Raw genomic sequence first — 25,527 nt, 5'->3', positions numbered from 1 at the left:
GTTTAATTTGGCACCAGGTGAATAATCCAGCCGCCAATAAAACTTACTTGACGTGGATTATAGATGCAAATGTTAGACATCTCTGATCATAGAAAAGTAAAAATGTTACTAGAATGCATGGTGATCTACCAGCATGGGAAGCTCGTGTTGCATGGCAAACTAGTGCCAGCCCGTGGCATTTAAAAGAAACGTCGCCCCGACGAAAGGGACAATGATTTGCTGTTTTCGACCTTTGACCGTCGTTGTGGTAATGTAAGGTGTCGAAACTGCACACAAACCTTGTCACTAAGTCGCTCACCTGTTACTTTTGTAGGTTGCAGGGGGACAGGGGAGGCTTTCTGCCAAATTCACTGAATTTGCCTAAATTTAACCTTTTTTTATTGAACAAAACATATAAACAAGAAATTATTACATCACAATAGGACAAAAAGTAGTTACAAAAATATAAATTATTTTAAAATTTACGTATCCATAAAAAAGAAAAGAAAAGACAAAATAAAAAAGCTCGAGATACAGAATTTAAGTTAAATTATATTCTTCACATAGTCTTCTGGTTTTGCTGGCTTTAGGATTCATACATTCTTTTAAAGATCCTAAATAGGATGAGAGGAGTGCTTTGAATACACTAATGTTTGGACGCTGGTGTGCGAATTTGGTACAATAAATATGAAATTTAGCAAATATTAATAGAAGGTTGATAATATACATTTTTTCTGAATTTATTTCCTCATTTTGTGACAGATCAAATAAAACATGTTGGATGTCCAGTTTACAAGAAGAGTCAATTTCGTTATTTATGAGATTAATTAGATCACTCCAAAAAACGTGAGAGTAGGTACAATCCCAAAATAAATGACATATGGTTTCATCCACATTGCCACAAAAGGAACAGAGTGTGTCAATATTAATCTTGTATTTTACAAGAAGGGACTTGACTGGATAACATCTGTGAAGCAGCTTAAATGTAACTTCTCGTACCTTATTTTTAATACAATATTTTCCAAGTGTTCCTCCAATAAATTTAACCTAATCTCAACTTCACCTCTAACCGATAACTAACGTCAACCGGAAGCTTCTGTTGGACCGGAAGCTTCTGTTAGACCGGAAGCTTTCTTGGCAGAAAGCCCTGAAAAGACGCTTTTTTTTATTAAGAGTCTTAAAACGTATAGACACACGGGCAATGCAGTATACTCTATAACAACGGAGTAGGCTAAGAACGGCACACACACAAACGCGTCAAAGACGACGAGAACGAAACAAGGAAACGAATGGCTGAAAGCAAAACTCCCGTGTGCGGACGCAGGCGACGGGGCGTCGCCACGGACGTTCTCTCGGAAACCACGTGACTGCCGATAAGGGGCGCTTGCATGGCAGCGTCACGGTACCGCCACCTAAACTTTACCGTTACACAACCGTAACACTACGCTCATCCGCACACGGAAATAGCCGTTCGTGTAAAACGCTGCGCGGTATTTCAAAATCGTCGTGATTCTCCGCCGCTCGCTCGAATCGGCGTCTCTTCCGGGTACGTGGTTTCTGAGAACCCGGGGAGCTGCGATCAGCTGACCGCCGGGTTGTCACATGACCGCGGTCTCGCATTTTCTGGCATGCCTCTAAGAGGGTGATAATGGCCATGGCGGTGTCGAGCGGCGCCGCGGCTGTATTTGTTTTCCTTTCCTGCGTGTGGCGTTTTTGCGCCGGAACCGCAGACGGGCAGCGTGAAGTCAGTCTGAACGGTAAATGGCAGCTTGCAAACGCCAACGGATCGCTGTCCTTCCCCGCGGAGGTGCCGGGCTGTGTGCATTCAGCTTTGCTGAAACAGGGATACATCCAGGTGCGGTGACGGGAGGGATGGGTTTCTGTATGAACACGTGAATAGCTGTGAAGGGCCTCACGTGTGTATGCAGACATTGTTCTGCATACATTATTGTATGTCGCCTCCATTTCACGAGTTATGTCGAGATTCTTCACGAAACGCAACTTGCATTTTGTGCCACAGTTGCCATAAGTCAGTGTTTCTCAACCGGGGGTCCGCGGACCCCTAGTGGTCCGTGGCGTAATTGCAAGGGGTCCGTGAAAATAAAATATCTTTTTAAAAAAAGATCCTATGACATTTATAGAAATAGGATTATTTTACTCAAATGTGACTGAGACCTTTACCTACCTAAACTATAAAGGGTAACAGGACTTTTTTCTCTAATTACATCTGTTTCACAAGTGTAATTTGTTGTATTTTAATAAGAGATCTCGCTCCCGTTTGCATTGTTAAAAGTTACTGCATAAAAATTCTGTTGTTACATATATCTGAAAGTTACTGAATACATATTCTGTTTTGTTACATATATCTGAAAGTTACTGAATACATATTCTGTTTTGTTACATTATATCTGAAAGTTACTGCATAAGAATTGTTTTGTTAACTATATCTAAGTTACAACTGAAAGCTCTTATTTTTGCCCCAAAGAGTGAATAAATGCTATAATGCAATTTAAAATGCAGTTTCTACTGTTTCTATCAAATTGCAACCCCCCTCCCCCAAGATCAGGTGGAGGGGTCTTCAGGGTAGATCAAAAATACGCAGGGGGTCCAGGACCCCAAAAAGGTTGAGAACCACTGCCATAAGTCATGTTCCCTCATTAGTGCATAGGGTTTAAGTCAACAGCCAGTATTAACAGGCTACGAGTGGTGATTATATATGCTACATTTTTCTGGACAAATGATTTTATGGCATCCTATACACTTAGTTTGGTCCATGTGAGTACAGCGGTAAAATCCACAGAGTACATTATCTGTCCTTAGCCAAGAGATCTCTTTTATCCCTGCGCTGAAGCTAACTTTGTTCAGTTTCCCCTGACTTTCACAGGACCCGTACTTTAGATTCAATGACGTGGCCTACAGGTGGATCGCTCTTGACAACTGGACCTACACAACCAGATTTTCTGTGTCTTCACATCTAAGGTCAACATTATGGTTTTCCCCCCCTCTCTCTTTCCAAAGACTATACCTTGTCCTATTTTTTTGCCCCCCCCTATATTCCTAGGATGAACATCTGCTTGTTCTGTGCTTACAGGTTAAAAAAGAAAATGGTCCTTGTCTTACAGGGGGTCGACACCGTAGCCTCCATTTCTCTGAATGGAATCACTGTGGGCAAGACGGAAAACATGTTCTGCCGATATGTACGTGAAGTGCAAAGCGAGCATAACACCAAACTACATATTGTCAACATCAAGTCAGCAGCCACGACTGTTATTTGCTCGTGTCGAATCATCTTCTACTGGTGTTGTGTTGACTGACAGTCCTTAAAGAAAATACCCATCATTTCCCACTTCCCCCCAGTTCCCTTACTTGCTATTACAGAAATGTTATGGGATGCAAAAGTTCTCTTATGTGTGTTTTTAGATTCTTGGTAATATATTTTAAACTCTCTTCTGCGATGATGACCTTGGTGTTTTTTATGTAAAGCATTCTACTAAGTTAAATTTCTTACAGGCAAATTTATTTGATGACCAATACAATCCTGAGCTTGAGCTTTGATTTCTTTTTCTTTCCTTCCATTCCCACATCTCTCTCTCTCTCTCTCTCTCTCTCTCTCTCTCTCTCTCTCTCTCTCTCTCTCTCTCTCTCTCTCTCTCTGGTACATAGGATTTTGCAGTCGGAGACCTGTTAAAGGACGGAGAGAACGTGCTCAAAGTGAGCCTCATCTCTCCAGTGCTTTATGCCTCTGAGAGGAGCAAGGCACATTCGGCGTACAGTGTCCCCCCCGACTGCCCTCCGAATGTTCAGAAGGGGGAATGTCACGTCAACTTCATTAGAAAAGTCAGTAAATAAGACCAGTTGGATCTTTTACATGTCACTTGGGGCCACTCAGATTGTGTGTTCATTCACCAGGTCAAACAAATGGTAAATCTTTCAATGGCATCGGCGCAGAAACACATTGACAGCCTCCAGATTAACAGAATTGCATAGCGCCCAGTTACAGCCGACCTCGCAGAGGAGCGAGGAGTCTATAAAACAAATCAGCCTGCATATGATGAGCATTAATGTTAATGTACTTTGTTTTGGTGTAGGAACAAAGCTCTTTCAGTTGGGACTGGGGTCCATCATTCCCCACCATGGGTCTATGGAAAGGAGTTAGTCTGGAGGCCTATGATGTGCTTCAGCTGGTCCACCTCTCCTCCGTCCCGTTCTATAGTATGTCTCACTCAGCCACAACTTCCCTCTAAAAAGCCTTCACATACCTTTTTTGTCTTTTTTTTGGTGAGGTAAAAACAAAATTATCCTTCTTTATGTTAGGTACTTGACCTATACTATATTGCATTATAGCAGCATCTACCTTGAGTACGGCACCAATACGGTTGGGGTTAGGGGTTTGTTTTCCTCTGGGGTCACCGTTACTGTAATGTGATGCAGTCATTTCATTATAAGTCAAAACAAAGTTGAGTCAGTTCATCTGGACAAAATGTTTATTGACAGAAACGTTTCATCACTCATCTTACGCTGCGTTCCATTCAAAGTCCGAGGTCGGAATTTTCCAGTTGAAATTTTCCCTTTCCGACCTTAAAGCATTCCAGGTGCATGATGCCAAACGTAAACAAAAAACGTGGCTGACCGTTATAAACCGGTGTTTTTATTGGCAAGTGTATAAATAATTGATCTGTCAGCAGTGCAGCCTCACGGTATATATAAATGAAACAGGAATAACTTTTGTGCAGAGATAACTTTCAGAGATTGTTTACCATACCCAGCTGCTAAATAGCTGGTTATGGTATACAAGAATACATACGATCATATAGTAAAACCTATTCTGCATGTAAATTGAAGTCAAAATATGTCGACAATGTTATTAAGTAGCTGCTGCTTAATAACGTTGAAGTGTAGCTGTGCTGCTCAAATTGACTGAGGCATTAATGCATTAGTGCATTAATGCCTCACTTAATTATACGTTACGTTGCATTTTAGTTGATGGTTTACCATTAACACTGTGCACCTCCATGGGTGCTGCCATTGTTGTGTGACATCGGACAACGGCTTCTCCATGAAGTCGGGGTAGATGTATTTGCTCCGAGTTTACAAGTAGGGACTCCCAACTTTGAGTGGCGTTCCATTGTACTTGTTCTAATAGGAGGTCGGAAACTCTCGATTCCCGAGTTGTCTGGAACTCATCTAAGTGATGAAACGTATCTGTCGATAAACGTTGTGTCCAGATGAACTGATTCAACCGTCTTTGATTTTCTTACCTGGATTCAGGGGTGTAGCACAAAATTCTGGGCCCTATACATAAGCAGTCTCTGTGGGTCCCTTTCCTCTTTAGCTAGTTAGCCATCATAGCGTTCCACTTTAGCTAGTTAGCTAGCTAGCCACCTTTCTTTTAAAAGCTCCAAGCTCGCCTTTCTTTTGGAAGAAATTACTCAACAGTTGTTTTCCCTCATTTTGCCTTCTCTCCCTTTCCTTTTCTGGAACCCAGATTCTGCTTCCTTTGGGAAAACCGTGGTTCTGTGCTTGTGATTGTATCAGCAGTCACTTGCGACAGGACTAGATGAGCTGCATTGAGAGATGATCGTGAGGGGCGGATTAAGCCATTTTCCGCCTTTTGTAAGGGGTGAGAGGGGCCTCAGAGAGGGGTGAGAGGGGGCCTCAGAGAGCCGCCACTATTTCCTTTAAGTCCCTCAACCGATGTATTGAGCCAATTTTAACTGAAGTTATGACACTAACTAGTTAGAAATAAAAATTTGCAAACCAAAACAAACTTTTAATTCCAGGCTTCCCGAGGGGCCCCCCACTTCTCTTCTGGGCCCTGGTAGCGCCCCCCCCCCCTCACTGCGACACCGCCTAGATTATTGAGCATGCATAAAGACATTTCATTGTAAAGCGCTTTGTGTCCTGGGACTCAAGAGTGCTCTAGAAAGGAAATCAGTCCTTCCATCTTCATTCATCAAAGAAGTCCCTAAAATGGTCCAGGGTTTAGTCTTTGCATGGCCACATTTTACTTTAGTATTTTTACTTTGCTTGTTCATGTTTTCCTTCATTTTTTTTGTTGTTACACCATTTTTTATCATTTCTCTCTGGTTACGCTTTTTGCAAATATCCCAAATGTGTCTCCTTTGGTTGATTTAAGCATGTTTCCGTCCGTGTCTGCAGATGCCCGCCTGTCTTGGTGGAGTGTTGAGGTGGAGCTGCACGTCGAGGCTGCTGAGCCAACAAACGGGCGAGTCGTCGTCTCCGTTCCAGAGCTGTCTTCACAACACACGTTCCAAGCGCGGTTCCTCCCTGGAAAGACCAAGAACATGTACACCCTTCACATCAACACGGTACCAATCGCAGCAGACTGACGAATGAAGTGGGGGGGCGCAAAAAGTCTTACTGTTCAAAGTTCGGAGAGAATGCTGTCCAGCATCCATCCATCCATTATCCAAACCGCTTATCCTGCTCTCAGGGTCGTGGGGATGCTGGAGCCTATCCCAGCAGTCATTGGGCGGCAGGCGGGGAGACACCCTGGACAGGCCGCCAGGCCAACACACAATTGTCTGTAGGTACACATTCATACCTACGGACAATTTAGTACGGCCGATTCATCTGACTTACATGTCTTTAGACGGTGGGAGGAAACCGAAGCCCCCGGGGTAAACCCACACAGACACGGGAGAAAATGCAAACTCCACACAGAGGATGACCCGGGACGACCCCCAACGTTGTGCCCTCCAGCATTCACCTGCAAAAAGATTCAAAGTGGAAATGTGGCTGGTCGCGTGGTCAAGTTAGATTAATTTGGTATCTTGATAAATTACATGTCTCTCCATCAGAGCTGTGGGTGTGCTGCCAACATTTTAAAGCTACAATCCAGAAGATTTACATGCAAGCAAATGTCCTGGGTTTTTTTTCCGATTCCCCCCCCCCTTTTTCTCCCCAGTTGTATCCGGCCACCCCACTCTTCCGAGCTGTCCTGGTCGCTGCTCCGCCCCCTCTGCCAATCCGGGGAGGGCTGCAGACTACCACATGCCTCCTCCGATACATGTGGGATCGCCAGCCACTTCTTTTCGCCTGACAGTGAGGAGTTTCCCCAGGGGGAAATAGCGTGTGGGAGGACCACACCATTCCCCCCACTTCCCCCTCCGCCCTGAAAAGGTGCTCCGACCGACCAGAGGAGGCGCTAGTGCAGCGACCAGGACGTCTGTAGGGACGCCCGACCAAGCCGGAGGCAACACAGGGATTCGACCTGGCGATCTCCATGTTGGTAGGCAACGGAATAGACTGCTACACTACCCGGACACCCAAACAAATCTCCTTTCTATGACTGTGGCATTGACAGCTTATCCGCAAATATCCAAATCATAAACACTTTTAAAGTTGCTCACTTGATCGGTTACCACCAGGAAGGACTTTACCAAGAAAAACCGCGTTCTGTAGTGTTTAACGTCTTCACCTCAGCAGCCAAATGCAGAAGAAGGAAGGTAGCCATGAGTTGACGGAAGAAGACAAGTTATTCATTCCTTTTTTTTGTGTTCTGTGGCGGGGGAATGTGCCAGACACAACAGACCTGGAGACTTTGTTTGGTTTTGACTGGATCTTTGGGATCTGAAGTGGTCAAACGCCATTTACCAGTATAACCTCAGGGGTCCGAAATGAAACAAAAAGGATGATTTTTAGGATTGTCATTTTAAATTTTCCATTGAGGTTTTTCACTTTTTAAGTTCAAGTTTATAGAACAGCCAATGCACATAGTATGTATGCATGGATAGTATGCACACACTTTAAACACAAGGACACAAACACAATGTTTTACTGTAGGGAAAAAAAATAGGGAACTGGGGAATGATGGGTGTCTCTGTACAGAGTGCAAAAAATAACAGTCACTAATATTAAGAATCTACATAAAGCTGGTTCTCATCTGTATACTATTCATGTGTGTGTGTATATAGTATATATACACTACCGTTCAAAAGTTTGGGATCACCCAAACAATTTTGTGTTTTCCATGAAAAGTCACACTTATTCACCACCATATGTTGTGAAATGAATAGAAAATAGAGTCAAGACATTGACAAGGTTAGAAATAATGATTTGTATTTGAAATAAGATTTTTTTTTACATCAAACTTTGCTTTCGTCAAAGAATCCTCCATTTGCAGCAATTACAGCATTGCAGACCTTTGGCATTCTAGCTGTTAATTTGTTGAGGTAATCTGGAGAAATTGCACCCCACGCTTCCAGAAGCAGCTCCCACAAGTTGGATTGGTTGGATGGGCACTTCTTTGAGCAGATTGAGTTTCTGGAGCATCACATTTGTGGGGTCAATTAAACGCTCAAAATGGCCAGAAAAAGAGAACTTTCATCTGAAACTCGACAGTCTATTCTTGTTCTTAGAAATGAAGGCTATTCCATGCGAGAAATTGCTAAGAAATTGAAGATTTCCTACACCGGTGTGTACTACTCCCTTCAGAGGACAGCACAAACAGGCTCTAACCAGAGTAGAAAAAGAAGTGGGAGGCCGCGTTGCACAACTGAGCAAGAAGATAAGTACATTAGAGTCTCTAGTATGAGAAACAGACGCCTCACAGGTCCCCAACTGGCATCTTCATTAAATAGTACCTGTTAGAGCCTGCTTGTGCTGTCCTCTGAAGGGAGTAGTACACACCGGTGTAGGAAATCTTCAATTTCTTAGCAATTTCTCGCATGGAATAGCCTTCATTTCTAAGAACAAGAATAGACTGTCGAGTTTCAGATGAAAGTTCTCTTTTTCTGGCCATTTTGAGCGTTTAATTGACCCCACAAATGTGATGCTCCAGAAACTCAATCTGCTCAAAGAAGTGCCCATCCAACCAATCCAACTTGTGGGAGCTGCTTCTGGAAGCGTGGGGTGCAATTTCTCCAGATTACCTCAACAAATTAACAGCTAGAATGCCAAAGGTCTGCAATGCTGTAATTGCTGCAAATGGAGGATTCTTTGACGAAAGCAAAGTTTGATGTAAAAAAAATCTTATTTCAAATACAAATCATTATTTCTAACCTTGTCAATGTCTTGACTCTATTTTCTATTCATTTCACAACATATGGTGGTGAATAAGTGTGACTTTTCATGGAAAACACGAAATTGTTTGGGTGATCCCAAACTTTTGAACGGTGGTGTATATATATTTATGATTTTATATTATTTATATATATATAAAGAAAAAAAAATATAGGAGGCATTTAGACCTGAGTAGATGATCTAAAAACAACAATATTTATAATTTGAACCAATTGTCATATAAACGAATGAGTTCTGAATGAATGAGAATGATTCTGAGTGTAAGTATGTTAATGTTTTTGTGTCTGTGTTCTCCAGAGTAGCCAGGTGAAGCTGTGGTGGCCTAATGGACATGGTGACCAGCCATTTTACCGTCTCCATGTCACATGTTTTCTGGATGGACCCATCACCCTCAGTGCAGAATCCAAGGTCAGGATTCACTTTTATCTTTACATTTTATAGATTTCAATTTATCAGGAACACTCTCCTTTTGTCACTTCATTTCATGTTCGTGCGTACACGAAATGAAATAAAATATAGTTTCCCCCAGCCCACAGCAGTTCAACACAAAGACAAAAATACATATCCAAAAACTACAAGAACACATACATCAAAAATAAGAACACATCCAAGCTAAGAATATATATATCCAAACTAAGAACACATAGTATATCCAAACTAAGCAACACATATATCCAAACTAAGAACTCATATCCAAACTAAGAACACATATATCCAAACTAAGAACACATATAGCCAAACGAAGAACACATATATCAAAACTAAGATAAGAACACATATGCCCGAACTAAGAACACGTATGTCCAATAAACTAAGAACACATATATCCAAACTAAGAACACATACATCAAAAATAAGAACACATATCCAAGCTAAGAATATATATATCCAAACTAAGAACACATATATCCAAACTAAGAACACATATATCCAAACTAAGCAACACATATATCCAAACTAAGAACACATGTATATCCAAACTAAGCAACACATAGTATATCCAAACTAAGAACACATATATCCAAACTAAGCAACACATATATCCAAACTAAGCAACACATATATTCAAACTAAGAACACACATATCCAAACAAAGAACACATATATCCAAACTAAGCAACACATATATCCAAACTAAGCAACACATATATTCAAACTAAGAACACATATATCCAAACTAAGAACACATGTATATCCAAACTAAGAACACATGTATATCCAAACGAAGCAACACATAGTATATCCAAACTAAGAACACATATATCCAAACTAAGCAACACATATATCCAAACTAAGAACACATATATCCAAACTAAGAACACATATCCAAACTAAGAACACATATATCCAAACTAAGCAACACATCTAGCAACACATATATCCAAACTAAGAACACATATATAAAAACTAAGATAAGAACACATATGTTCAAACTAAGAACACATATATCCAAACTAAGCCAAAAAAAAAATACTGTCCAAGAGAACGAACGCCAGCCAGGATGACTGTCAGAACTGCCAGGCTGCATGGGCTAGCAGTTAGCTTAGCCTGCCCCACTTCCGCATCCTGTCTGACCACCCTCGCTGTTTCCTTACATTACATTTTAGGCAATTACCGTAAATGATGCTGTTCTCCTGAATTACCCATAACAAGTGCAATGGTACAAATGAGTTTTCATTTCAAATTCACCAACATCATAAGCTAAGCTCAACTTCCTGGACTGCCTACATTACCAGCTAGTCCACATGCATACCATCATCTGTCATCTCTCCAAACATGAGGAGAGATGAGAGGCACTGGTACTTTAGTATCCAGCTGTCTGCGGAGGATGGATGTAAATGGACATGCTCTGTGAAATCAAAATTAATTGGAAGCACAAAACTCTGATACAGCTCATTAATATTTCCACACTTAAGCTTTACTCTCATTGAAATCGATAAACATCTGTTCCCTTGGTTGTCTGAAGGTGTATTTCCGCACAGTGGAACTTATCCAAGAGCCCATCATCGTTTCTCCGGGTCTGAGCTTCTATTTCCGCATCAATGGGAAACCCATCTTCCTCAAGGGCTCCAACTGGATCCCGGCCCACTCCTTCCAGGACCTGGTTACCCCTGATGTGTGAGTGAAATCTAGAAAATCTCATCTGTGGTCTTGAAAATCTTGTGGTCTTTTTATTTTTTCTCCCCTGCACCCATTTAATGGACCCTTGTAAACTAGAGCCTACATATTTTCTCAGTGACTGTGCACAGAAGCACTGAAGCCTGGTACTGCTTTGGTCTTGTTGGTCCGAAGGACCACAAAATGTCCACACATTAAAAATCCCAGGGTCCATTTTGCTTTGAGCATTCGACTCATAACAGAAGGCTGTGGCGATTTAGATACAACATCCCAGTGAACATGCCTATTTGTAAAAGTGAGACAATTAACTGACTGATCAAAATTTAGGATCCATATTCAGTCCACCGCATTCTTATGGAGGACTGCATGTCACTCAGGCCTCTGAATCATACACGTGCACAAATATACAAGAGACGTGACTTTATCTAAATGAATAATTCAGGTGGCGTCTGGGTAGCATAGCGGTCTATTCCATTGCCTACCAACACGGGGATCGCCGGTTTGAATTCTCTATCCTAATAATATTACTATTATCATTATTATTATTATCATTGTTATTTTCAAGTGGCCCTGTGTGCTGCAGGAACATATGACCCCTGACCTTACTTTTATGAATTTCTTTATGTTAACGGGACAACTTTGGAGTCACACTGTAGCAAAAAAAAGTTGACATGATCACTGGAGATGCCACTATGACGCCAACAAAAATGTGTTCAACATAAAACCCTTTGAACCGTTGCTTCACATTTTGTGTCGTTTCGGAACGTCTGCTTGATGGAAAAAACGTTGGGCGGCCTGCAGCCTGAGGAATCTGCTGCAGTCGGCTGTGGACGCCAACATGAACGCCGTCAGGGTGTGGGGAGGTGGTGTGTACGAGCAGGACCTGTTCTACAGCCTCTGTGATCAGATGGGCATCATGGTAAGTAATGCCCCCCACCCCCTCCTCCTTCACAGCTGCACTAGTATGAATGGCTCAGGTGGGTACTCTGCAGTTAAACACTGATGGAGGTACCCTGGTGGTTAGAACAACACCTTGACTAAGTGTTAAGCACACTAACCAACGCACTCATTACAGTGTCTCTGGGTAACCACTCTGTCGTTCTGGGTGCAACCTCTGATGTACATTCACTTGAAACTGAATTTGAAGTAAAAAAAAAAAAAGCATCACAACGTCGGGGTAGTGTAGCGGTCTATTCCGTTGCCTACCAACACGGGGATCGCCGGTTCGAATCCCCGTGTCATCTATGGCTTGGTCGGGCGTCCCTACAGACACAATTGCCCGTGTCTGCAGGTGGGAAGCCGGATATGGGTATGTGTCCTGGTCGCTGCACTGGCACCGCCTCTGGTCAGCCAGGGCACCGCCTCTGGTCAGCCAGGGCACCTGTTCAGGGGGGAGGGGGAAGGGGGGAATAGCGTGAGCCTCCCATGCGCTACGTCCCCCTGGTGAAACTCCTCACCGTCAGATGAAAAGAAGCGGCTGGCGACTCCACATGTATCAGAGGAGGCATGCACCCCTCCCTGGATCGGGTGGAGCAGCAACCGGGACGGCACAGAAAGTTGGCCAGATACAATTGAAGAGAAAAGGGGGGGGGGTAAAAAAAAAAGGTATCTATTTTTTGATTTGTCTACTTTTTTTGCAATCTTTATTTCTGTTAACAAAAGTGCATGTGTTGTCTGGGTCAGTTGCTGTAGTAGTGACTCTTTGGGTTGCAGTTCAACCTTTTACCAGTACTCTGTACTTTACCAGTACTCTGTACTTTACCAGTACTCTGTACTTTAGATCTTTACTTTGCTGGAATGATGACAACTTCTCCATCCATCCATCATAAAGTCTCATATAATTTGATCTGATTTTTGTTTTTTTAAAGGAGAGGAATTTAAATTTCCCCCATAAACCACTGCTGTGGAGATTTGCACAGGACCTGCTAACCCGTCTGTAGTACACATGACTTGATAGTTCACTGCATTCAGAGTTGAGGTCATGTAGATGCTAACGCGTGTCCTTGTCTCTTCAGATCTGGCAGGATTTTATGTTTGCTTGTGCTTTGTACCCCACGGAGGACGACTTCTTACAGACGGTGAGAGAGGAGGTCGTCCAGCAGGTGAGCTGTATTGTCTGTTGTGCTGAAGAACAGAGTGACTGACATGTTGTGATACGGTGACATGGAGAGGCAGGACTGTATGGGGGCGAGCCACTTTAGACCGTCTCACACTCAGATTTCCATCCAAATCACAGTTTCATAGTCCGTGCACCGAATCTTAACATCAGTGTCATATTTTTGTCATCCTTTACAGTCTTGAAAGTGCTAACTTTCTTTGCTAGCTTTCTTTGTAATAAATCTTTAGCCTCGATCACCATTGAACTTTTCTCATTTTTAATTTTTTTTTCTTTCCTGCTCATATTCAGTCACCTGTTTCTTACTCTGTCTGTTTATTGCGTGGTTCAAATTGAGGAGCACTTTGGTCAATTATTTTTTTTTGGGTTGATAAATGAATAAATTTACTTGATTGTACTGAAGCTTACATGCATAATGAGAGACTGGTAGGGCGTCCAGCTGGCGTGGCGGTCTGTTCCGTTGCCTACCAACACGGGGATCGCCGGTTTGAATCCCCGTGTTGCCTCCGGCTTGGTCGGGCGTCCCTACAGACACAATTGGCCGTGTCTGCGGGGTGGAAGCCAGATGTGGGTATGTGTCCTGGTCGCTGCACAGCGCCTCCTTTGGTCGGTCGGGGCACCTGTTCGGGGGAGGGGGAAGTGGGGGGAATTGCGTGATCCTCCCACGCGCTACATCCCCCTGGTGAAACTCCTCACTGTCAGGTGAAAAGAAGCGGCTGGTGACTCCACACGTATTGGAGGAGACATGTGGTAGTCTGCAGCCCTCCCCGGATCAGCAGAGGGGGTGGAGCAGCGACCAGGATGGCTTGGAAGAGTGGGGTAATTGGCCGGATATAATTGGGGAGAAAAAAAGGGGAGGGGAGAAGTGGTAACATCTCAGGCAAGTTTACTGTTCACTAAAACCAACAATGCATGTCTCCTGTTGAGACGTGAACATCATTAACAACCTGGCAGGATGGAAAACCAGCAGGGTCCCCGAGGAGCGACTCGAGGACCACTGACGTGACGAATGTTGTGTTTATCCATCAGGTGCGGCGGCTGAGGTCTCACCCCTCAATAGTTGTGTGGAGCGGGAACAACGAAAACGAGGCTGCCTTGGCCACAGACTGGTTCAGCATCCCCGCTGCCCGGAGGCCCACATACCTGAAGGACTACGTGACCCTGTATGTGACCACCATCAAGGCTGTCGTCCAAGAGGTGGGCAACGAATCGGAGGCGTCGGCGTGGAAACGACACGTCCGAGAGGATCAGCCGTCCTTCTGTTGTGTCCATCAGTTGTTCTTAAAACGGTTAGAAGTTAGATTCCCCTCACTGGTGATCGGAAACCTGCACAAATTCACCGTCTCTGACTTACCGATCGGGTCATGTGGCCCTAAAACATACTGCTCATAGGCGTAAGGTGCGACACAGATTTTACTGTACAACCTTATGCGCTGCTGTTGTGCTACAGTGCTTATTACTTCAGTACACCTAAGAAAACACAGTACCCAACAAAAAAAAAAAAAGATCTCTGATATCCCACAGGAGGACCGGAGTCGACCATTTCTCGTCTCCAGTCCCACCAATGGGGCCGAATCGGAACGGGAGGGATGGGTGGCGGCCAACCCCTACGACCCCCACTACGGCGACACCCATTACTACAACTACAACCAGGACTGCTGGGACTGGAAAAGCTTCCCGCGCACTCGATTTGGCTCCGAATACGGCTTCCAGTCCTGGCCCTCCTTCTCCACTCTGCAAGGGGTAATTTTGCTCAGGTGTGACGCCTGAAGTCGGTGTAACGGGGGTGGGATACCCTCAAATTTGGGATCCAGCCAAACAGCATTCGCTATTGTTGATTGCTTAAGTCAGAAGGGAGTGTTTCATCTGTTCTTGTGGTCCCCCCCCCCCCCAGGTGTCTGTAGCAGAGGACTGGAGCTACGACAGCGAGTTCACTGAGCACCGTCAACACCACGAGAGTGGCAACCAGCAGATGCTGCTGCAAGCTGGCTTCCACTTCCACTTGCCGAATTCCTCAGAGCCCCTCAAAAGATACAAGGACACCCTTTATCTCACACAGGTGAGGAAAAACACGAAGGGACCCCCTCACCTTACATCTGACATGCACCAGAAGCATGGTATGATGGAGTGCAGAATTAACGCCACTTGGGTCTCTCTCACTCGCTCTCTCGCTCGCTCGCTCGCCCACTCACTCACTCACTCACTCACTCGCTCACTCACTCACAGCCTTGCTGCAAAGCTTCTCTCCATTGCAGTGTTGTTCAGAAACACTGTTCATAAGCAAATGCAGTGTTCTCTAGACCCGTATACCTTACTGTTCAACGTACACACAGTCCTGAGTCCATAGTACCAACACAAAGTACCAACACACAGGCTGCAATGGAGGTTGCGTGTATACTTGAACCAACATTTCAGTTTTGCATTTAAGATTTGTGTTTCTCGTCTTCTTTTCTTGTTACACTTTTCCTTAACCTGCATTCCTAAACGCAATGTATACTCTACCAATAGAGCCGCTATTCCCTAATTGTTATTATTATTGTTTTGCTTAATAAGAAATTCTACTTTATAATTGGGAGTTACAATTCATGTTATTTTTGTGAGGAACTACCCAATCCAAAATCTCTGACTTTTCAAACTACCCTCCCAAATGCACCGGACTCTCATTCGAATGTCCTTGGTACTCGTTGAGCTGAGCGACGTCCCATTCCCTCGTCTTGTCATTGGCTCAAATCAGACTTGCGACCTCGACGGCGTGCCAAACCTGCCCGGCCCCCCAGTGGTGTACATTCCAAAAGCCAAAGAATTTGTGTTGATGCCCTGTGCAGGTGATGCAGGCACAGTGTGTGAAGACTCAGACGGAGTTTTACCGGCGCAGTCAGAGCGAGATCATTGAGGGCAAAGGTCACACCATGGGTGCCCTCTACTGGCAGCTCAATGACATTTGGCAGGCTCCATCCTGGTCCTCTATTGGTAGGTGCTATCCCGTTCAGCGGGGACAATAGTTAACTCAGTGATACCTGAACTAGTGACACCGTGATATAAGAATGTGTTTATACTCTGACTGTTGATTTCAACACCTTGAAAGGATTTTGATTTGAGAAAAGCCATGTCTGATAATCACACCTTTTTAAAAATCAGCTGTATTATTATTGTTATTATATTATCAGTGTTACTGGTTTTTTTTGTTGCTTTTTTTGGGGGGGGGGGATTTTTCCCCCTTTTTCTCCCCAATTGTACCTGGCCGATTACCCCACTCTTCCGAGCCGTCCCGGTCGCTGCTCTACCCCCTCTGCTGATCCGGGGAGGGCTGCGGACTACCAAATGGGAAATGTAGCACGTGGGAGGATCACGCTATTCCCCCCAGTTCCCCTTCCACCCCGGACAGGCGCCCCGACCAACCAGAGGAGGTGCTAGTGCAGCGACCAGGACACATACCCACATCCGGCTTCCCATCCGCAGACACGGCCAATCGTGTCTGTAGGGATGCCCAACCAAGCCGGAGATAGCACGGGGATTCGAACCGACGATCCTCCATGTTGGTAGGCAACGGAATAGACCGTTACGCTACCCGGACACCCCCCCTCACTGTTTAACACAATCTCGGAAAGTGAGAGGATTCCTGAGGAGTGGAGAAGAAGCATACTGGTACCGATTTTCAAGAACAAGGGTGATGTGCAGAGCTGTGGTAACTACAGAGGTATAAAGTTGATCAGCCGCAGCATGAAGATGTGGGAAGAGAAGTGGAAGCTAGGTTAAGAGGAGAGGTGACGATTAGTGAGCAGCAATATGGTTTCATGCATGCTTAATAATCCAAGTGAGAAAATCACAGAAAGGTGAGTCAGTTCATCTGGATACGTTTATTGACAGAACGGTTTCATCGCTCATCTAAGTGACCTCTTCAGTCTAAACTGACTGCAGGTGTCCCCACCCCACTCTCTGACTCCCCGTTCAAACCGGCGTTCCCCCCTATCAAGGATGTGAAGAGGGAGTGGCCATCTCTGAACCGGGGGGCCAAGAGTACATCTGTCGCCATCTTACAATGCATCTTATAGTTGCAACTATTCCCCAATCCTCTGTACACATGGCCATTGTCACTCCAGTTAATGGTCACGGTAATTTGCATATGAAACCGATCGCTGGTGTCGGTCGTTGTGCCACTGTGTTGTTTTTAAGGGTGGGGATACCTGCATTCAGTTGAGACTGAAGAGGTCACTTAGATGAGTGATGTAACGTTTCTGTCAGTAAATGTTGTGTCCGGATGAACTGATTCCCCTTTCTGTGAAACAGCAGTATGGTTTCATGTGGTGAAAGAGCACCACAGATGTGATGTTTGCTTTGAGAATGTTGATGGAGAAGTATGGAGAAGGCCAGAACGAGTTACATTGTCTCTTTGTGGATTTAGAGAAAGTATACGACAGGGTGCCGAGAGAGGAGGTGTGGTATTGTATGAGGAAGTCAGGAGTTGCAGGGAAGTATATAGGAGTGGTGCAGGATATGTATGAGGGAAGTGTGATAGTGGTGAGGTGTGTGGTTGGAATGACAGATGGGTTCAAGGTGGAGGTGGGATTACATCAAGGACCGGCTCTGAGCCCTTTCTTGTTTGCAGTGGTGATGGACAGGTTGACGGACAAGATCAGGCAGGAGTCTCCGTGGACTATGATGTTCGTGGATGACATTGTGATCTGTAGTGAGAGTAGGGTGCAGGTGGAGGAGAGCCTGGAGAGGTGGAGGTATGCACTGGAGAGAAGAGGAATGACAGTCAGTAGGAGCAAGACAGAATACATATGTGTGAATGAGAGGGAGGACAGTGGGGGGATGAGGATGCAAGGAGTAGAGGTGATGAAGGCATAGGAGTTTAAATACTTGGGGTCAACTGTCCAAAGTAACGGGGAGTGCAGGAGAGACGTGAAGAAGAGAGTGCAGGCAGGGTGGAGTGGGTGGAGAAGAGTGACAAGAGTGATTTGTGACAGAAGGGTGCCAGCAAGAGTTAAAGGGAAGGTTTACAAGATGGTTGTGAGACCAGCTATGTTATATGGTTTGGAGACAGTGGCACTGATGAAAAGACAGGAGGTGGAGCTGGAGGTGGCAGAGGTGAAGATGATAAGATTTTCACTGGGAGTGACGAAGAAGGACAGGATAAGGAATGATTATATTAGAGGGACAGCTCAGGTTGGACGGTTTGGAGACAAAGCAAGAGAGGCAAGACTGAGATGGCTTGGACATGTGTGGAGGAGAGATGCTGGGTATATTGGGAGAAGGATGCTGAATATGGAGCTGCCAGGGAAGAGGAGAAGAGGAAGGCCAAAGAGGAGGTTTATGGATGTGGTGAGGGAGGACATGCAGGTGGCTGGTGTGACAGAGGAAGATGCAGAAAACAGGAAGAAATAGAAATGGATGATCCGCTGTGGCGCCCCCTAACGGGAGCAGCCAACAGAAGAAGAAGAAGAAGAAGAAGAAGAAGAAGAAGAAGATATTATTATCAATGTTACTAATACTGTTGTCACTATAAATTTAATCTGTAAATGCCTGTGTAATTTTCATTACATTGATGAATTCATGAGATTAACCTGAAAATCTGACCATTCCTTCTCATCACATCTCAGATGAGGTGAACGGTCACAGTATGATATCCGGTGCAATTTTAAGTTTTTCTTGGGGAGGGGGAGGAATTAAAGTTGCTTCTTTTCCACCAGAGTTTGGCGGGAAATGGAAAATGCTGCATTATTTCGCTCGGGACTTCTTTGCCCCGTTGCTGCCAGTCGGCTTTGAAGATGGCGGTTCGCTCCTGATCTATGCTGTCTCTGACCTGAGCGATGATGTCAAAGTAAAGGCAGTGGTACGTCACTCACCGCACATCAACCAGTAAATCATGCTTCATTGATAAAGCCCATTACGTGCAATATGGTTTACATTAGCACAAGCCATCAGAATCAGAAACACCTATATCCAAACTAAACAAAGAAATCCCTGTCCAGGAGAACCAACACTGTCAGATGACTGTCAGAAATGCCGGTCTTCATGGGCTAGCAGTTAGCTTAGCCTGCCCTGCTTCCGCATCCTGTCAGACCGCCCTCGGTTTTTCCTCTTCGGGCGCAGCTCCAGTCAGGGCCGTGGTCCTTAGGCCCACAGCATGCAGCAGACCAAGTTCCCTCAGCTGATCCAACACTAGCTCTCCCAGCCAGACATCTTCAACACACCTCCCCGCACTCTGCACGACGACACTAAAAATACAGCCAAGGCTAGGTGAGGCCGCCACCAGACCGCCCTCGGTGTTATCGGAACTGCCGGTCTGCATGGGCTAGCAGTTAGCTTAGCCTGTCCTGCTTCCACAGCCTATCAGACTGCCCCCGGTGTTTCCTCTTTGGGCACAGCTCCAGCTCAGGGCTGTGGTCCCTGGGCCCACAGGACACGGCAGACCAAGCTCTCCCAGCCATCAAGTGAAGACAAACTTAGACGTGGACAAAGACACTCATGGACGGTACTGGGTGAGGCTGCCGCAAACATGAATTTGTGCCACCATCTTCCCACACCAATACTGGGTGAGGCTCCTGCAAATGTGAATTCACACCACCACCTTCCCACACCAGAGGCCATTTACCTAGTCATAGGATAAGCAAGTATGTGTATGTGTGAGTAGATATACACACACATACACATTCTCTCTGATAACTCTGATACCAGAAATGCTTAATACAAATGGTTAGAAGTCATTGGTGTTGCAATTAACAAGAACACTCACATACACACATGTACCTCCATGCACTTGGCCCTTACCCTTCAACACTGCACCACCTGATTAACACTTCTTACTCTTCAACACTGCACCACCTGATTAACACCTCTTCTCCCAGCAGACGGGGACAGACTAATCAGGGAAATCTGCTGGTGTATTAGGTTTGAATGAAAACCTGCTTGCATATGTCCTCCATGACACATTATCGCCTCCAGTGTGGAGGGTGAGCAGGAACCCTGATTAGGGTAAGGGCAAAGTGCATGTACGTGCGTGTGTGTGAGTGCATGTACACGTGAGTGTGCACATGGGCACATTGTTAATTATGACACCAGTGACTTCAGTGACCCAGGTTTGTGTCAAGTTGTTTTTACAATGATGCAAATAAAATTCCATATGATAAGCGAGGCTGCACATGGATGTGATGCAGGCAGATGCATCAGCAGTGAGCTGGGAAGAGGCAGTGACTTGGTAAACGGCTGCATGTGGGCTGACATGGCTGCAGGCTGACAAGCGAGGGGGCATCGCAACAAGCCAACATGTCATTACTGTGTTATAATTCACTCGCTTCCATTGCTGTTCAGCTTTTTAACTGATTCGTTGTTTTTCGAATTTGGTGTTTGTACCCTCATGGCTGTGAAGAACCCACAAAGTTTGGTACTGTGCACAGATTTACGTTTCGTTAAAACGCAAAAAACATACCTTTCCAAATTCCCTTTTACACTTTTGAAAACCTACCGACACTTGAATATCTTTTAATTCTCCATTATATTTAGTTTTTTAAATTTTTTCTCCCCAATTGTACCTGGCCGGTTACACCACTGAGTTGTCCCGGTCGCTGCTCCGCCCCCTCTGCCGCTCCGGGGAGGGCTGCAGACTACCACATGCCTCCTCCCATACATGTGGAGTCGCCAGCCGCTTCTTTTCACCTGACAGTGGGGAGTTTCACCAGGGGGACGTAGCGCGTGGGAGGATCACACTATTCTCCCCGGTTCCCCCTCCCCCCTGAACAGGTGCCCCAACCGACCAGAGGAGGCGATAGTGCAGTAGTGCAGCGACCAGGACACATACCCACATCCGGCTTCCTACCTGCGGACACAGCCAATTGTGTCTGTAGGGACGCCCGACCAAGCTGGAGGTAATGCGAGGATTCGAACCGTCGATCCCCGTGTTGGTAGGCAATGGAATAGACCCCTATGCTACCCGGGCGGCCATCCAATAGATTTCTTCTTTTTTTAAATAGGAAGGTTTTGCATGGATCATCACAGTGCTGTCACATGTACCTGTTTCGTCCCGCAGGTGTCTGCCTACGCCTGGAGCAGGTTGGACCCCGTCTGCACGGTGACGTCGGAGACGGCGGTGGTGCGGGGGGTCAGCGCCACCGCCATTTTCAAGCAGCCAGTTGATGCCCTGCTGGCGGCCTGCGGGAACTGCACCCGTCTCACCTGCCTGCTGGTCTTTCACCTGGATGACGGCAGCGGCCCGCAAGGCCCCACAAACCACCTCTTCCTCAGCTCGCCCAAAGAGGCGCGGGGGATACGGCGAGCCAACATTACCGTAAGACACAATGTCCGACAAACAAGTGTTGCTTTGTGTATGTGGGGGGGGGAGCATTAGTAACACAAAGAGAGGGGGTGCAACATGTCAGTTGTTGAGGTGTAGATGCTTATAAATGTGTTGACCTCAACATGAACTTATGCACATTCTTCACCTCAGTCAGTGGAGCCATGTTTATACAGGGGGGCAGCCGGGCCGGGAACCCGGGTCGCCTGCGCTAACCAGTCAGCTAAAGGGTCCGACCCGCTTGTGTCTAGTCATCCGTGCTCATTACAATACAGCACCTTTCTAAAGCACAGTTGCAAAGTGCCTCAAATTGGGATGCCAGTAGAAATCAAATGGATAAAAACAGACGGGATAAAAACACACAACGTCGATTAGACCGATAAAAACAGTTGCACACACACAGCAGAAAAAGGCGTGATTGAATTAAAAGCAGCCTAAGATACTAAAAGCAAGAGAGCAAAGTTGTCGTCGTTAAATTAAAAGTGCCAATCAAAGGGTGTGTGGGTAGCATGGTGGTCTATCCCGTTGCCTACCAACACCGGGATCCCCGGTTCGAATCCCCGTGTTACCTCCGGCTTGGTCGGGCGTCCCTACAGACACAATTGGCCGTATCTGCGGGTGGGAATCCGGATGTGGGTATGTGTCCTGGTCGCTGCAGTAGCGCCTCCTCTGGTAGCATGATCCTCCCACGTGCTACGTCCCCCTGGTGAAACTCCTCGCTGTCAGGTAAAAAGAAGCGGCTGGCGACTCCACATTTATCGGAGGAGGCATGTGGTAGTCTGCAGCCCTCCCTGGCTCGGCAAGAGGGGGTGGAGCAGCGACCTAGAACTGGGGAGAAAAAGGGGGGTGGGGTGCTAATCAAATTTTTTTTTCTTTCATTTTTTTCCTCAGTTGGTAAATGTGAGATTGAACAAACTTCTTTGTGTGCAAAGCAAAACTCGAACAAAAGGATAAAAACTGAAGTAGATGTTTAGAGGAGGGTTTGGTGATGGCAGAGGATCAAGATCATGCCGCAGTCGCCTAAAAACCTCCCCTGGACCGATATCGAGGACCTCCGTTTTCTTTTCCTCTCCAAAAAAGAACAAAACGGCCAGCAGAGACGCATCTCCACCGCAGGTTAAGCTCACGTTGTATAAATTTGTGCTTTCCATAATCTCATCACACTGTCTGAAAGAGGAGTAAAATATTACAGGAATAATAAATCGGTAGGTAAACATATTAAGGTTATATCTGGTATTACATATTTACTATGTAAAGAGATCAACCTTCCTTTGAATACACCTTTACTGCTCCTGCTTTCTAGACTGTGGATAGATGGATTACGGATAAACTGTAAAGATATCATCAAATATGCCAGTAGGACCCGACTTCCGATAAGCGGCTTGGGTAATGGATGGATGGATGCCAGTAGGCTTCAAATGTATTGACACTCGTGGCAGTAGTAAACCCACGGTGGAGCCCGAGTGCTGAAGATGTGGCACACGTTGGTCAGGCTCCCCTAAACTGTCTCATTCTTCCGAATTTGGCTGCCCTACCGTAAAACTGTCCTACCGTAAAACAGTCAAGTCAAGTCAGTTTTATTTGTATAGCCCAATATCACAAATTCTACCTTAAAACAGTCCTACCCTAAAACAGTACTACAGTAAAATAGTTCTACCGTAAAACAGTCCTACCCTAAAACGGTTTACACTAGCAGTCCTACCATAAAACAGTTCTACTCTAAAACAGTACTACAGTAAAATAGTTCTACCGTAAAACAGTCCTACCCTAAAACGGTCCTACAATAAAACAGTGCTACCCTAAAACAGTTCTACTCTAAAACAGTACTATGGTAAAATAGTTCTACTGTAAAACAGTCCTACCCTAAAACAGTTTACACTAACAGTTCTACCCTAAAACAGTTCTACTCTAAAACAGTACTATGGTAAAATAGTTCTACTGTAAAACAGTCCTACCCTAAAACAGCACTACTGTAAAATAGTCCTACCCTAAAACAGTTTACACTAACAGTCCTACCATAAAACAGTTCTACTCTAAAACAGTACTACAGTAAAATAGTTCTACTGTAAAACAGTCCTACCCTAAAACGGTCCTACAATAAAACAGTCCCACCCTAAAACAGTTCTACTCTAAAACAGTACTATGGTAAAATAGTTCTACCGTAAAACAGTCCTACCCTAAAACGGTTTACACTAACAGTCCTACCATAAAACAGTTATACTCTAAAACAGTACTACAGTAAAATAGTTCTACCGTAAAACAGTCCTACCCTAAAACGGTCCTACAATAAAACAGTGCTACCCTAAAACAGTTCTACTCTAAAACAGTACTATGGTAAAATAGTTCTACTGTAAAACAGTCCTACCCTAAAACAGTTTACACTAACAGTTCTACCCTAAAACAGTTCTACTCTAAAACAGTACTATGGTAAAATAGTTCTACTGTAAAACAGTCCTACCCTAAAACAGCACTACTGTAAAATAGTCCTACCCTAAAACAGTTTACACTAACAGTCCTACCATAAAACAGTTCTACTCTAAAACAGTACTACAGTAAAATAGTTCTACTGTAAAACAGTCCTACCCTAAAACAGCACTACTGTAAAATAGCCCAACCCTAAAACAGTTTACACTAACAGTCCTACCATAAAACAGTTCTACTCTAAAACAGTACTACAGTAAAATAGTTCTACTGTAAAACAGTCCCACCCTAAAACGGTCCTACAATAAAACAGTCCCACCCTAAAACAGTTCTACTCTAAAACAGTACTATGGTAAAATAGTTCTACCGTAAAACAGTCCTACCCTAAAACGGTTTACACTAACAGTCCTACCATAAAACAGTTATACTCTAAAACAGTACTACAGTAAAATAGTTCTACCGTAAAACAGTCCTACCCTAAAACGGTCCTACAATAAAACAGTGCTACCCTAAAACAGTTCTACTCTAAAACAGTACTATGGTAAAATAGTTCTACTGTAAAACAGTCCTACCCTAAAACAGTTTACACTAACAGTTCTACCCTAAAACAGTTCTACTCTAAAACAGTACTATGGTAAAATAGTTCTACTGTAAAACAGTCCTACCCTAAAACAGCACTACTGTAAAATAGTCCTACCCTAAAACAGTTTACACTAACAGTCCTACCATAAAACAGTTCTACTCTAAAACAGTACTACAGTAAAATAGTTCTACTGTAAAACAGTCCTACCCTAAAACGGTCCTACAATAAAACAGTCCCACCCTAAAACAGTTCTACTCTAAAACAGTACTATGGTAAAATAGTTCTACCGTAAAACAGTCCTACCATAAAACAGTACTACAGTAAAATAGTTCTACCGTAAAACAGTCCTACCCTAAAACAGTCCTACAATAAAACAGTCCTACCCTAAAAGAGTTCTACTCTAAAACAGTACTATCGTAAAATAGTTCTACTGTAAAACACTCCTACCATAAAACAGTTCTACCCTAAAACAGTTCTACCCTAAAACAGTCCTACCATAAAACAGCCCTACTCTAAAACAGTCCTACTGTAACGGTCCTACCATTAAACAGTCCTACTCTAAAACAGTCCTACTGTAACGGTCCTACCCTAAAACAGTCCTACTCTAAAACAGTTCTACCCTAAAACGGTCCTACAATAAAACAGTCCTACCCTAAAACAGTTCTACTCTAAAACAGTTCTACCCTAAAACAGTCCTACTCTAAAACAGTTATACTCTAAAACAGTTCTACCCTAAAACAGTCCTACCCTAAAACAGTTCTACCCTAAAGCAGTCCTACTCTAAAACAGTTCTACCCTAAAACGGTCCTACAATAAAACAGTCCTACCCTAAAACAGTTCTACTCTAAAACAGTCCTACTCTAAAGTAGTTCTACCGTAAAACAGTCCTACCATAAAACAGTCCTACTCTAAAGTAGTTCTACCGTAAAACAGTCCTACGGTAAAACAGTCGTACCATAAAACAGTCCTACC

The 25,527-nt window shown here is 44.5% G+C and overlaps 1 protein-coding gene across 1 annotated transcript in view; it reads left to right on the top strand.

Annotated features, from left to right (window-relative positions):
* Window positions 1-1,346: 1,346 nt before the first annotated feature.
* The window catches only part of manba (mannosidase, beta A, lysosomal), a 25,455-nt gene continuing 1,274 nt past the window's right edge, over window positions 1,347-25,527 (top strand). The window contains exons 1-16 of the mRNA XM_056296127.1: window positions 1,347-1,834; window positions 2,864-2,958; window positions 3,071-3,176; window positions 3,643-3,816; window positions 4,068-4,191; window positions 6,139-6,308; window positions 9,322-9,432; window positions 10,991-11,142; window positions 11,944-12,061; window positions 13,158-13,244; window positions 14,288-14,455; window positions 14,783-15,001; window positions 15,153-15,317; window positions 16,084-16,228; window positions 18,952-19,094; window positions 21,288-21,545. Of these exons, the coding sequence (XP_056152102.1) occupies window positions 1,628-1,834; window positions 2,864-2,958; window positions 3,071-3,176; window positions 3,643-3,816; window positions 4,068-4,191; window positions 6,139-6,308; window positions 9,322-9,432; window positions 10,991-11,142; window positions 11,944-12,061; window positions 13,158-13,244; window positions 14,288-14,455; window positions 14,783-15,001; window positions 15,153-15,317; window positions 16,084-16,228; window positions 18,952-19,094; window positions 21,288-21,545 (2,442 nt within the window). The 5' untranslated portion in view covers window positions 1,347-1,627. The remainder of the gene's footprint in view (window positions 1,835-2,863; window positions 2,959-3,070; window positions 3,177-3,642; window positions 3,817-4,067; window positions 4,192-6,138; window positions 6,309-9,321; window positions 9,433-10,990; window positions 11,143-11,943; window positions 12,062-13,157; window positions 13,245-14,287; window positions 14,456-14,782; window positions 15,002-15,152; window positions 15,318-16,083; window positions 16,229-18,951; window positions 19,095-21,287; window positions 21,546-25,527) is intronic.

This window comes from Lampris incognitus, chromosome 16 (genome assembly GCF_029633865.1).
Source record: "Lampris incognitus isolate fLamInc1 chromosome 16, fLamInc1.hap2, whole genome shotgun sequence".
NCBI classification, from domain to species: domain Eukaryota; kingdom Metazoa; phylum Chordata; class Actinopteri; order Lampriformes; family Lampridae; genus Lampris; species Lampris incognitus.
The sequence above is the reverse complement of the archived record's forward strand: the minus strand, read 5'-3'. Positions and strand labels throughout refer to the sequence as shown.